At 42.9% G+C, this 13,716-nt stretch overlaps 1 protein-coding gene across 1 annotated transcript in view; it reads right to left on the bottom strand.

The window, feature by feature from the left end:
* CRYBG1 (crystallin beta-gamma domain containing 1) overlaps positions 1-11,679 on the bottom strand; it is a 96,648-nt gene extending 84,969 nt beyond the window's left edge. Inside the window, exon 1 of the mRNA XM_071446784.1 lies at positions 11,289-11,679. Coding sequence (XP_071302885.1) covers positions 11,289-11,614 — 326 coding nt within the window. The 5' untranslated portion in view covers positions 11,615-11,679. The remainder of the gene's footprint in view (positions 1-11,288) is intronic.
* Positions 11,680-13,716: the final 2,037 nt, after the last annotated feature.

Below are 13,716 nucleotides of genomic sequence, written 5' to 3'. Positions count from 1 at the left end.
ACATCAGGCAACACTACAATGCCATCAAAAATACTCTGCTCAATATTTCAACTTGCTAGAGCACATGTAGACGCAGAAATTGAGAACCTAAAGTTGCCAAGTTTTTGTTGGACACTTCCTGTTCAGTTCCTCCCCAGCAGCCAAAGCAAGCATCCTGTAAGATGCAATCCTCCCTCGAATACCTCCAGGTGAGCCCTGAACTATTATTACTGCCTCCAATGCTGCCCCACTGGTTTGGCAGCTAGTGGGACATTCTCCCAGTGCCAGCAGCTCCTGCCAGGCTCACACACAGCTTCTGAGCACTGTGCTCTGCAGTGGGGAGGAAAGAGATATAAGCCCATTAAATCCAGGTTCATTCAGGATGCAGAGGATTCATAAAAATACTCAGGACTAAAGTACAACACCGTTTCACAGTGTTTATACTTGAGGTCACTTTTTGATCGTGTTTTTGTATGGAAGTCTCACTACCACACTGTGGTTAGTACTTACAGGGGGAAAAATTGAGACTTTTCACATAACAAAACAGACTAGTTTATCATCTGACTAGATCTACTTCTGACAAAAACTTACATTATGAAGTATATGCTGATTTTCTAATCTTTTATTTCTTTGTAAGATATTCCCACCACCCTGGCACACATGTAGAAGTTTTTTGGGATAAGACTCCTTTTTGTTTTGAACTTCAGTTTATAAAAATTAAAGCATCTTCTAAATTATCCTTTGAAAGACAGTATGTTTGCACTAACAAATAGTTCTCGAAAGTCAAGATGAGAAGCTCATTATCTTAACAGAAAAAGCTGCATTTAGGCCTCAATTTTTAATGTTAATTTTATTTTTTTTGTTTGATTTATTAACTATAATGAACCAGGAGACACTACTGTTGTAACTCTACTAACTTTTGTCCTTTCATATTGAATTATAGTGAAAATGTGAGGTCTCTCCCACAGAATCTAACTTACCCATAAATTTATTTCATATGGAACACTGAAAATCCTATGTTAAAAGGACTAGCTTCACCTTTACTCAAAGGCTATATAGTAAAGTTTTCTACTCATCCCAAGAGAAGAAGATATCATCTAGATCTTATTGAAGAACTGGTTAGTTCAATTACCAGTCGCTCCAAGCCACAGATACGTGGCCTAAGATAGTGCTAACAGTGACACAGACTCATGAGTAATAGTACAGCTCTGGCTGCCTTTGGATTTCTATGCTTCCATCAGACAGCACAAAAATCTCCATAATTCAGGTTTGTTAGAACAATAAATATAAGCATTTTCCTGAAAACATCAGGAGGTTTCAACCTGAACACAGAAGAGCCCTGGCTACACTCAGTTTCTGACAGGAAACGTGACAGGAAAGGGCATTGAGCTGTTCATCAGGAGCCAGGGAGTCCATTTCATGTGAGTACACTCATCAAATGCAGGATTGTCACTTGTATTTAAAATACTCCCCTGTGGAATGTTCATAGGCCTCTCAGCCTCTTTTTTAATTCTTCACTTCATACACACCCATTAAATTACACAAGGACTAAAAAGCCTGATAAGTTCCACTCTGAAATTGCAAATGATATGTACTCATTCAGGGCTTTTGAAAGATGCCAACTTTTTTTTTTGGTCTTTTGTGCTGTTATTTACTATTTGCATAGTCAAAATCAGACTCCATTATTCTAGACATTTGATAAACACACAACCCAAGCCACCACAGCCTGGGAGAGATTAGTCAGTAAACTAACAACACAGACAAAAGGTGTGAGAAAAAGATTTCTTACTGCCTAAACTGAAAACAGACAAGGGTACCTCCCACTGAATAAGATAAGGAATCCAGCCACAAATCAGAAGAATCTCACAAAGTTAACCCAGAATACATCTACAAGGTGGGGTGAGGCAGATGTCTGTGTTTAATGTGTCCAAGTCCAAATCAGCCAGGTAAAAAGCAGCTGTAGTTTACAAGCCATGTCACTGTGTTAGCTGGGTGCTGTGCCTGCACATCCATCCTTCCAGGCTGACTGTGTGAGCTTATTCTCAGGGCTGCAAAAACCAATCCATCAGCCCAACCAACCAATCTGCCTCTCTACAGAACGTGACTGCATGAAGCTGTTTTTGCTAATGGTAGACAAACCCAGCTATGGTGCTTCCAGACAGAAGGTATCTTGCTCCTAGACAGCTTCTAACCCAGGGAGGTGAGACCCACCTGCAGTGCTGCATCCAGCTCTGGGGTCCCCAGCACAGGAATGACAGGGACCTGTTGGAGCAAGTCCAGAGAAGGGGCACCAAGCTGATATGGGGGATGGAGAACCTCTCCTCTGAGGAAAGGCTGAGGGAATTGGGATTGTTTAGCCTGGAAAAAAGAAAGCTTTGGGGTGACCTCATTGCAGCCTGCCAGACACAACAATGTTTTCCTCTTCACCAAGTGCACAAATCTTCAAAGAAGAAGAACATAATCTTTTCATTTCCAATAGAGAGAATGTAAGATTGATATCTTATCATATACATCCCAATTTTCTCCCCTACTCCTTCAGTTTGGAACAGCTGAGGGAGGTCACAGAGATGCTTCAAAAGGGGACAACAGGGAAGCTCCAGCATGTATCAACAGGTCTCCTCCCTATACCATGGAGAATTAATTATTTGTACTTTATCTGTAAAACAGTATAACCACGGGTAAATCATCAAAACACTGTCCTTGAAGATGGAGATGGCAGTATAATGTTATAGAACCTTATTAATAATCATATGGTTTTATTTAATGCCAAATGTGTTTATACTGTACCAAAAATCCTAACTATATATTTTGTTACAATAATTACTGCTTCCTCACTAAATAATTTGTAAGTGGCACAGGATTTTCAGCCAAGGGAAAGAAAATATGTCAGGACTGCTAATCACACAGCAGCTCCCTGCCTGCTGTGGAATGCCCACCACCACCATGAAATCCCACTGGTGGTTCTCAAGGAATTAAAATTATGGAAACCAAATCAAACAGATCAGTAAAACCTTCTCAAAGTCAAAGAATAAGAAACTATAGGCCCTTCCCCAGAAATCCACAGGTTCACAGTGACACTTGGAATTACCTTGCACTTCTCAGTGCCAAGTCCCTGCAAAACTTAGTCTTCATATCATTCTACCATCAAGCATTATCAGCAGCAGAGCCTTGGCAGTGGGGGGCTACCTGTACATCTCCTGTACATGAGAAGTGTACAAAATTATGTGACTACAGAGAAGGACCACCAAGATGCTTAGATGCTGGGATATGAGGTACAAGAAACACCTGGATGAGTAGAAACTGGCTGCTTAACAGGAGCCAATCTGTCCTAGGAGGTGCACAGGGAAGGACTGAGAGAGAAGGGGTATAAGTTGCAGCATGAGAAATTCTGTTAGCCTTCTGCCAGGAAAAAAAACAGAAAACCATCATTTCCTAAAAAGCAGCCTCTTCTCACCAGTCCACTGATTTTAGAGGTTCTCTCCCACTTTCCCAGCATTAATTACAAGTCATCTACATGACCCTCCATGAGCCCTGAGACACCACATTGTGGCACCTGCTCCTGGCCATAAAGAAGGGACAAATGGAAAATGATGCTTTCCACTAGGCCTTGCAACTTAAACATTTTCTGCTTGGCTGTTCATAGTCTGTGAAGTTGGATCCTTCTGGATTTGAATGGCATCTGATCCTTCTGGATTTGAATGGCATCAGGCAGTATTCCTGACCTACAGCCTTGCCTCAACAGCAGGACCACAGATGTGGCACCAGCAAATTTCAAAATACTCTGGAGACAATAAAGAAGTAGTTTACAAAGAAGAAAGACCAACAATAAAAAAGCTGGTCAAAGGATGCACAGGGGCCCCTCTGTCTGCCTATATTTCTTAGAGTACTTATGGAGTGATTAAACTGTACAAGGAGCACTGTAATAAGTCATCCTTACTAAATTTTTTGCATTTTCTTTTGTCAAAATGCTGGAAAATGTTAAATACATAAAAATCTTCTTAAGGAAGGATTGTTGATTTTTGATCTTCACATACTTTCAAGTCTAATCAATAAGAAAGGAGATTTAGTCTGAAACAGAGAGCAGCACATGAGCTCTAAGTGATGTGCAGGTGTTAGAAAGACAAATTACTGGTTGGTAGAATTGCCTTGCTAAGCTTTAGGGCCTGGCAGGTTTCAGTGATCTCACACCCAGAGGGAGGTTAACAAAGTTGGGGAGAAGGATGTACCACTGACAGCAGACACAAAGAATGCAGAATTTATGGGCCACAAGGACATTGGGCAGAACCCCCAAGATAAGAAATAAATAAACCTTACCCAGCAACTGTGCTGAGCCAGCTGTGACTGGGTAGAAGGGAATTCTGCAGGGGGAGATCCCAACTCACGGATCATTGACCCAAAAACCCACCAGCCCAAGAGAAGAGAAACACCATGGGACTGATTAGCATGAGAAGAGAGAGAATAATTAACCAAATGGAGATAGAACACTAATTAATGTGTCCAAGTCTAATACAAGAACTATGAAACTTGTAGCCAATGAATTAAGGCTTCCGTTTGCTAAAATGTATCATGAAATGTCTTGGTAGTGTTGGCTTTGTGGGTTTGACACCCAGCACCCCCTTCCACACAGAAATGTAAATAAATCAAATACCTTGACTATCTATGTGTGTGGACTGGCCCCTTGCACACAGAATAAAAGAACCTATTTTGGGACTGCAAATATAGTAGCTTTGCTTCTGGCATTGGGCTCTACCTGAAACTCAGGATTTGGGGAATTCATCAAATATGCCTGTTTTACAAATTTTCACAGCTCAGGACATTTTTAAACTTTAGTTTGGTTGACTTTATAACTGTGAATTCTAAATGAATAAAGGATTCAGGTATCATGAAGAAATTTTATCCAACTAACATTTTTTAAAATTTTTATTTCAGAATTTCCAAGTACAGTTCAAGAATAATACAGAAGATGGTATCTTATTTTCTTTAAATAAATGCTATGTTTTTGGGTTTTTTTCCAGAGAGCACTAAAGGAGGCCAATCTCTTATATTGATCAGTCTTTGCCTATCTATCTTTCCCTTCTTGTCTCAAGGGAGCACGGAATGATGAAATATTTGATGACGGATTGTGGGAGCTCACCGTACGTGGCTGCATGAACAAACATGTGTGAAGATAAGATGTACAGCAGAAGGTTTGCTGGTGTGACAAATACAAAAATCATACATACAAAGATACACCACTATCAGATACATTATATGCAAGCAAATCACTGATGACTTCTGTCTGTTTTGAAAGCTGAAGGGTTTTTTTTTTTTTCCCCTCTTGCACCTCTGGTGACCTCATGTTTTTATTCTATTTTTAAATGCAAGCTGCTAAAGGAAGAATTGCCTAGTATTAACAGTTCTCCATCTTTCTTAGGACAGGATTATATTTCAAGCAGAATTTAACTTTCCTAAGCATTGCTATTTTGGCTAAACTTCTCCAAATCAGCCCATAGGTGTAGTAGTATCCTCTCCCTTTTCTCCTACTTCCCCTGTTCTCTTTCTCAACCTGTCTGGGAAAGGTTTGTTTCCCATGCCTTTCCCAGCCATCCCAAGAAAATGCAGAAGTAGGGATCAATCCCAGCTCCCTAAAGAAACTTGGAAAGTCTTAACCACAATGAAATGAATAACATAATATCCTGAATAATAGAAATTATGCAAAAGTGAGTCTCTCAAACCAGACTGCTTGTGAACAAAGAAGGTGACTTAAAGCTGCATATGAAAAATCAGAACATAGTTTTTGAAGCTCACCACTGTTTGACTTTGCACTGTAGGATCTCCTACATGGAAGTATCACCCTATGGACTCCCCCACATTGGGTGACATTGATGGAATTTAGATGCCAAAATTCAGATGTTGAAGGTGTCACCTTCAGGCAGCTTTTAAAGTCAATGAGAAAAAGCTTGTCAGATGCAATTCATTTAGCCTGGTTTAGACACTCACCTTAAGGTGAGAAGCACTGCACACCAGACATGACTATTTGCCCTCCTCAATTATAAAGTGAAGAACTATTTCAGATGCAGATATCTGAAGTTAAAGGATATGGATGTCATCTTGTCTATGAAGTAAATGAAACTAACTATATTGACCCTTTCTATAACATACTAATTTCTACCCACAAATGTTGTCCTGCCTCTTCCCTGAGATCACCACACGTACAATAAAGCACCACTCTTCTCTTTGTTCCATGCAAGCAGAAATCCACTAGAGTGTGCAGCATAAACTGCATGATGTAAATCTTGAGAGGACAGAGAGGGAGGGAAAGATGGGACAGAGTTGTAGGAGCAAGGACCAAGACAAGGAGGAAAGGAGAAGACAAGAGACGGGTGTGCTGAGAAAGGGTAGAGTCTGAAAACTGCTGTTTTCTCACTGAGACAAGTGGTACTCACTGAAGTGGTAGGCATTCAGTATTTAACATTGTTTTTAGCACTCCATGCATTACTAAGTGCCAACTGTATGTACCTGCATTCAATAAGAACTTTTTGTTTGTGCACCTTCCTGGCTGGTTTCTATAGTGGTGTTTTATAATAGTAATCTCCCAAAAGACCTTTCTATTTTTATTTGTCACTATTTCCAAGTGTGGATCTGACACACAAAAACCAGAGGTGCCAAGACTGGCACCTAGTTTGAGTAGGATGGAACCTGCTTTTTCACAACACTCCTTGTTTTAACAGGCATTTAGATTTTCAGTACAGAACTCCTACTACCTGAATGGAACTCAGCCCTACTATGGATCAGATTCACCTGGATATAGAAGGTAAACCATTTCTTCAAATAAACATCCAACAAAGCCAGAAACACCCAGGAAAAAAAAAATCTTTGACTGTGAATGGCATGAGTCCACTAACTCACTTCTTTTTTTTAAGATTTTTTTTTCTAGATTAAGTGAAAAAGCATGAGCAAAGAAAGTCAGCAATTTTTGTGCACAACATCAGTCACGAACGAGGTGTCACTGTTCTCTAGCAGGATCTACCTTTCACACCCTAACATCCAAGCAAGCTGACCAGGAAGGCATCAGCCATTTAACTGGTTCATATCTTTCAGATTGTAATTTGGTTTTGAAAAGGACAAAATGAAAAAGAGAGTGTTCCTCACCCTGGTGTTTACACAGCCACCAAACCCAGGATATCAGCAACACAGAAGCAGCAGCTGATGTTAAACTCATGCAGGAAAGACAAACCACTACTTTCATGGCACAGATGTCATTACATTTTCACAGGACAGTATTTTTTACTTCTTCAATATGCAAAAAAAAAAAAAAAGCAAATGAGTGTTTTAGCATGTCATCCCTCTTATCTTAGTATCTTTCTAGAAACATGTAGGATTTCTTTCTAAGGATCAATTTCCTCATTAGGTCACAGTACAGAAAACAACTCAGAAAAAAAGTTCTGCCTTTAATTCTTTGATCATCATATCTTAAAAGATCTTCACTCCCCTATTAAAAACATTAAAATACTAAGTTTTTATTCCTAATGTCTTATGCTTACATTACAGATTTCTAAGAATTATACATCAAACTGAATTACTCTTGTCCATTTCCACCTCCTGCTAAGTGCAACTAGAACACTTGCAGAAATTCATATTCAGTCTTACAAAAGAACACAGGTGAATGTTTCCTTTTTCTTTTTTTCAACCAGACAATGCACAAATGTGAAGTTACCCATAAAAAGTACATTGAATTGAGGGTTTGTACTTTACAAAACAGCAAGCTGTATAACAGTTTTCTACATTTTATTCCTGTCAATCAATTGAGCTACTAATAGTCTGTGTTATTACACACTTTGTTTTTCACAGCATGAAGCATTTGTTCTTCGTCTTTTTCCAAAACATGATGTCACACATGGGCTGTGAAGCACAGCTCCTTCACCTCTTCTAACACAGAAGTCACAGAAGAGTAACTTAGAGTAAGAACATGGAAGTAGGGAAGAGATACAAGATCTTGGTCTCACTGACACTTTCTGCACTAAAAACAATGTTTCTTCACTTTCTACATATCTCATGGAGGCGCATGTCCCTCACCAAGATAAGGTAAAATTCCACAATAGGAACTTTCCTTGGATGCAGCCTAATGCTGTTTCCCTCTCATTATTTTTATGCTATTACTGAACCCCTAATATCTTTTATTTCCTTGCCAAATCACCATAGAATAACAGTCACACAGGTTTCATTGCCCTCACATATTTAGCATGTTGATGAAGGTGAGCTGAGTTCATTTAATCAGGGGAGAGGAAAGTAATAAAAACAAGAAGTGTTGCTGGTGGTAGTGTTTCTAACATGCTCAGCATCAAATATCTGTGTTTCTTCAAACTGAGGAAGTAATAAACAGCAAAAACTTCCTCCTTTTTCACAGTGACTACACTGACACATCTTGGGCAAGAATCTAACTACTGTCATTTTTATGGTAGCCAACTCAGAACTGGACCAAGTAACTTGTCTGGTCTTGACCATCAAGTACAAAAAGCACAAGATTCACAGGGTAGCATACATTGTGAGAAACACTGCTGAACAAACACACCCAAAGATAAACAGTTTTTTTGTCCTCCTCTAGTCAGCTTCCTGCTACAAAGCTAAATTCCAAGCCATCCTCTTCATTTTTAAAGTTGCCATTGGGTGGAGATCATTGAGTGTCCAAACCATGACAGCTGTACGAGGACATGACCTCCAAGACACCAAGTAAAAATTGGTTTCATAATATGATGCAGTTATCTACAGCATGGTGACAACTGTAATTCTTTTTCTTTTCACTGCAACTACTTCTGTTAAGAGGCTCAAACTTGTAGCTGTTATCTGAGGGAAAGAGATTCTACAAGCTTTTGGTAGAAAAAGTTATCAGAGGAGTTCATCTGGCTGCCCTGCCACCCATGAATGCAGGCAGTACAACACAAATTTCATAGAGACAGGAGAATGCATCCTTGTAACTTCAAGTTTAAGGAGCTGGGATGCTTGTTTGGTTTGTATCACAAGATTTTTTTTTATGCCATGCTGGGCACTGCTCTCCCAGATAAATAACTAACAGCAAGGAAAAGTACTGGCTACCTGAAAAAATAACATAAGAGGAGCAAAACAGCTGATGATGAGATAATGTTTAAATTGGAGAACCATATAAATACATGTGTTCAAACTGACAGCTGTCATGCTTGCCATGTGCCAAACCTAAGCTAAAACCAAGGCCACCAATTAAGCATCTCATATCTTCAAATGCATTCCTGTTAACAGGACACTGGATCTGTCCTATACAGTACTCTTGAGACCAAGCATTACAGCCTACCATGGATGCAATAAAAATAAAATACTTCAAACCATGTCTTTTGAGAAGTGCTATCATAATCTTCAACATATTTTTTAAAATGTATTTAGTGGTTTTGGCTGTATACTAAAAGCTTAGCTTGTTCCATTTTTTTTTTAAGGCAAGGGTGTTAGAAAGCTACACAAACAAGAGAAGTTTGTGCCCTCTGAAGATGACCAACTGCAGTTAAAGATGGTGACATACACGTGCATTTTCATGTGCTGAGGCACAAACCCAGCCTGTCATCAATAGCAGAAGGATTGGTTCCCTGACCAAAACTCAAACCCCCTAGAGTTTTGTAACAGCAGTCACAACCCTGTCCTTTCAGGAGACTTGCAATTATTAGACTTCTCTTGTAATTTAGGCACAGAACTTGAAAACAAATGTATGCAGTAAAAACATCCTGGTATCTGGAAAAAAAAGGAACCCACACCTGGATTAAAGACTTATGCCACTTCTCCTACGCCACCATTCATTTGCCCACATCTAAATATTCTATTCAGTTTTGGGTCCCTCAATACAAAATACACTGATAAAAAGAGCACAGGGCCCCAGGATACTGAGGGGCTGAAGATCTTGCCCTGAGGAGTGGCTGAGGAAGCAGGTTCAGCCTAGGGAAGAGATGAGCACAGAGAGAGCCATCACCTGCCTGTCAGTATGCAGGACAGGGTCACCAAGAGCCACAGGGCAATTCAGTAGGGATGGCAGGTGCAGCACAAACTATGAATGGAAATGTGCTCCAGCCTTCTACCAGAAGAAACTATTTCACACAAGGCAGGAGTAACACAGCTTGGCCAAAGTTGTTGTGCACCCTCTCTTCTTGGAAGATTTCAAAACTCAAGTGGACACAGTCCTGAGAAACTGGGATCTGAACTCAGAGTCAGCCTTGTTCAGGGCTCCCTTCCACCCTGAGCTACACTGTGATCCCACCCCCTTCTGTTTAATCTGGCCTCTGGAAGGCAAAAGAGGGATCTGCTCCTCCTGCAGCATTACCTTGAGCTTGGCCACTCAATAGCATTCTGAAATACATCATCTCCCAGTTTACAAGTTCTGAAAAGCAGACTTCATTTTCTCTTTCCTAAAAACATGTAAACATAAGTGGCTTTCTTTCCTTTCATAGAAGAATTTGGTGTTTAAAGTCTTCAATAATACGTTTCAACATAAAATCCAAACACAATTAGACTGTACTTTAGTCAAGTTCTAACTTAAACCTGATGTCTACTTTTCAGCAAGTACTAACACTGTCATACAGAACCACCTTCTAAAACTTACAGATTTCTCAATTTGAAGCAACCGCCTGAGAGATCAACAGCTCACAACTTTTTTTTTCCCCTAATGTAGGCAGCACTGGCATTTTCCCACTGCCTGGCTTGTGATGTTCCGATCTGAGCAGTATTAACCAAACCCTTTCCTGACATAGCCTCAAGTTCACCATGCTACTGTGAATTACCTTCACGTCAGAGGTTTTACTGCTCGGCAACCCCACAGTCTCACTGAGGTTCCTTGCGCTGTGGCCACAGGCTCTAAACATCCCCCGGGGAATACCTGTGTCCCCAAAAAGCCAGCATGCACTAGATAATCACTCATGGGAGACTCGCACCACACTGGGGAGCAATAGCTATGGGGAGCGCTGTAGCAGTGTTGTCAAGCCCTTCCCTTTCATCTTCCTCCTCTATCACGTCCAGAAAACGCGAGCACAGAGCAAGCCCACTGCTGTAGAGGAGTCCAAGTCACTCACACACGCCAGGCGCCCTTAGGAGGATGCTTTGGGCCAGGCAGCCTCCCTCTGCTCCGGGCGCAGGCTGTTACTCATTCACACGGGCGCTGCTGTTTGTCAACACGGCTCGGGCGCCGCTCCGCCAGCAGGCTGGGGCGGACGCGGGACGGGAAGGCGGCTGCGGGACACGCTCTTCCCTCCTCGACAGAAAAACCCCTGGCCCCCAGCCGGGCCCCGGTTCCCCCCCGCCCGCTCGGGTGTCGCGCTTACCGCGGGGCCGGGCACTCGAGGTGCGGGGCGGGCGGCGGGCTCCAGGCGGGCGCGGCACCGCCGCCCTCCCGGGGATGCTGCTCCTTCTTCTTGGGGCGCCAGTGCGGGAACGCGGGGCGCCGCTTGGGCGCGGCGGCGGCGGAGGGGCGGCGGCGGGGGGCAGCGGCGGCCGCCGGCCCCTCGGGCTCCGAGTCCTCCGACTCGCTGCGGCCGAAGAGGCGCTGGAAGCGGCCGCGCCGCGCCATGCGGGGCTCTGCGGGGCTCTGCGCGGGGATCTCCCGCCGGCAGCGGGGGGAGCGCGGCGCTCTCGGGCTCTCCGCGGGCATGGACGGGGCGGCGGTGGCAGCCGCCCGCCCCGCTGTATGCGTTTAATAAGGCGATTCCCTGCCTGCCTCCCTGCCCACCGCCGGACGCGTCGGTCCCTCCCCGCGGTGCGAGCCGCGCCGCGGCAGGCGGGCGGGCGGGCTCCCCGCCGCTCGCACAGGAAGGGAGCGGCCCACGTGTGATCCGTGCCCAGGTGCGCATTAGGGGCCATTATCTTGTTGTTGTTGTTTTCTGCTAACCCTGAGGTGTGCCCCGCGCCCCGGACACTTGTGCGAGGCGCGGACAAAGAAAGGCTGCGCGCCGCGCCGGGGGCTCCGCATCCTCCCGCGGCCGCCCCCCAGCCCCTCCTCGTTTAAGGCGAAAAACATGAATAAAGAAAGTCAGCTGTACAGCCGAGGGGCTCGGGAGCCAACACACCCCAGACCTCGCAGCGCTGCTTTTTGTCTCGGTGCCCGCCACATTAATTAATTAGCTGCTTATCCCTCTCCCTGGGAATAAATTGGCTCTGCCCGCCCTGCTGGCTCGGTGTCCCGCCGAGGAGGATGAGGAAGGGTTCCCTAGGGAGGCAGAGCCGCTGCCGCGGGAAGGCTCAGACACCTTGCAGCGGGGAGGATCAATCGTGTCCGGTGCTATCGTGACCAGCTCCTGCCAGGACCTGGCCATCCCATGTGTTCCTCGGTGCTTTTAGGAATCTTCTCTTAACTGACCCTGAGGTCCAGCTTTCCTTAGGAAATGCTGCTGTGCGCTGACGGATACCGTCTGTCCTAAATTGTGTCAACAAACACGCATTCGTCTGATGTAAGGAGCTTTTAGGGCTCTTGTGGTTTTGGTTCTGATTTTTGCTTGTTACTGATGCAACATAGATGTTATAATTCTCTGCTAAAAATACTAAAGATGACATAATAAAAATGTTGGAAGCCTGTATTCTGGAAAAAATTTAAATTCTGCATTATGCAATGGTCATAATCTGCCAATAGCTGACAAACACAACATAAATTAATGGATATAAATTAATGGTGGATTTTCTATGGCAGAAAGAAAAGGAGGTGAGCAAGGCAGGGGAACACAAAATATACAGAAGTTGGCTGAGCAGCTCAGTTTTACCTTCGCCACTATTTTACCTCAAGCAATATGTACCCTTGTTTGGGGAGAAGATTCAATTATTTTGACTTGTAATTTATTTGGTTAGTGATTAACTCAACAGATTAACCTAAAAATAAAGTTGTTTTTCCCAAAATTAAGTATGTGTTATGCCAAAATTGAGCAGAACTGGAAAGAAAGATAGTTGTACTCTCAGGAACTGCATAAGGGATTGAGAATAAAAGTCAGTTTCAGTAAAGCAAGCTATATAAGCATGAAAATCGTAGAATCACAAAACACTTTAAATGGGAAGGGACCTCTGAAGGTTGTCTAGTGCAGCCCCCTGCTCAAGCAGAATCAGCAAGAGCAGGCTGTTCAGGACTATATCCATTTGGATTTTAAGTATTTCTGAGGACAGAGACAGGAGACCTGATGGCAGGTAGATGCTGTCCTTTATGGATGGCTAGCAACAAAGCAGAAAGTCCTGCCTGCTATAGCTGGATAGGATTTTTGGACACTGGGTAGACACTGTAAAGATTCAAATAGCTATACCTCTTCTCTTACTTTAGCCTAAAATTATTCCTTTCTATTTCCTTGACTAGATAACCATACATAACCATGGCATTTTCTGACATTCTTCATTTCTGAAGAAGCCAGATAAATACATTACCATGTCTGTGTGCCACATTTCCATTTAAGTGTCAGTTATAATTGGGATTCTGCTGTGCCAGAACAAAGGTAAATTAATTGGTGTTGGTGAACCACTTCCCCTAAACAGCACTGGAGAGAAAGGAGTCTTGGCCACTGCAGTCGTGGTGTGTCTTCTCACTGCCACTCTACCCATTAGATACCTTGGGTTGGTAGCAGACCAGGCACATGAGGGTATGTTCAGCAGAGCTGTGCTACTTCATTCCACTCAAAAGAAAAAAAAAAAAAAAAAAAAAAAAAGAAGAAGAAAAAAAAAAAGTGTTTGGCCTGAAAACATGGAGTTTAAATGACATAGAGAAAAGGGAGAAATGCAAGG

The sequence above is a fragment of the Agelaius tricolor genome, unplaced genomic scaffold (assembly GCF_023055355.1).
Source record: "Agelaius tricolor isolate 1412-34295 unplaced genomic scaffold, bAgeTri1.0.p SCAF_1, whole genome shotgun sequence".
NCBI lineage: Eukaryota > Metazoa > Chordata > Aves > Passeriformes > Icteridae > Agelaius > Agelaius tricolor.
The sequence above is the reverse complement of the archived record's forward strand: the minus strand, read 5'-3'. Positions and strand labels throughout refer to the sequence as shown.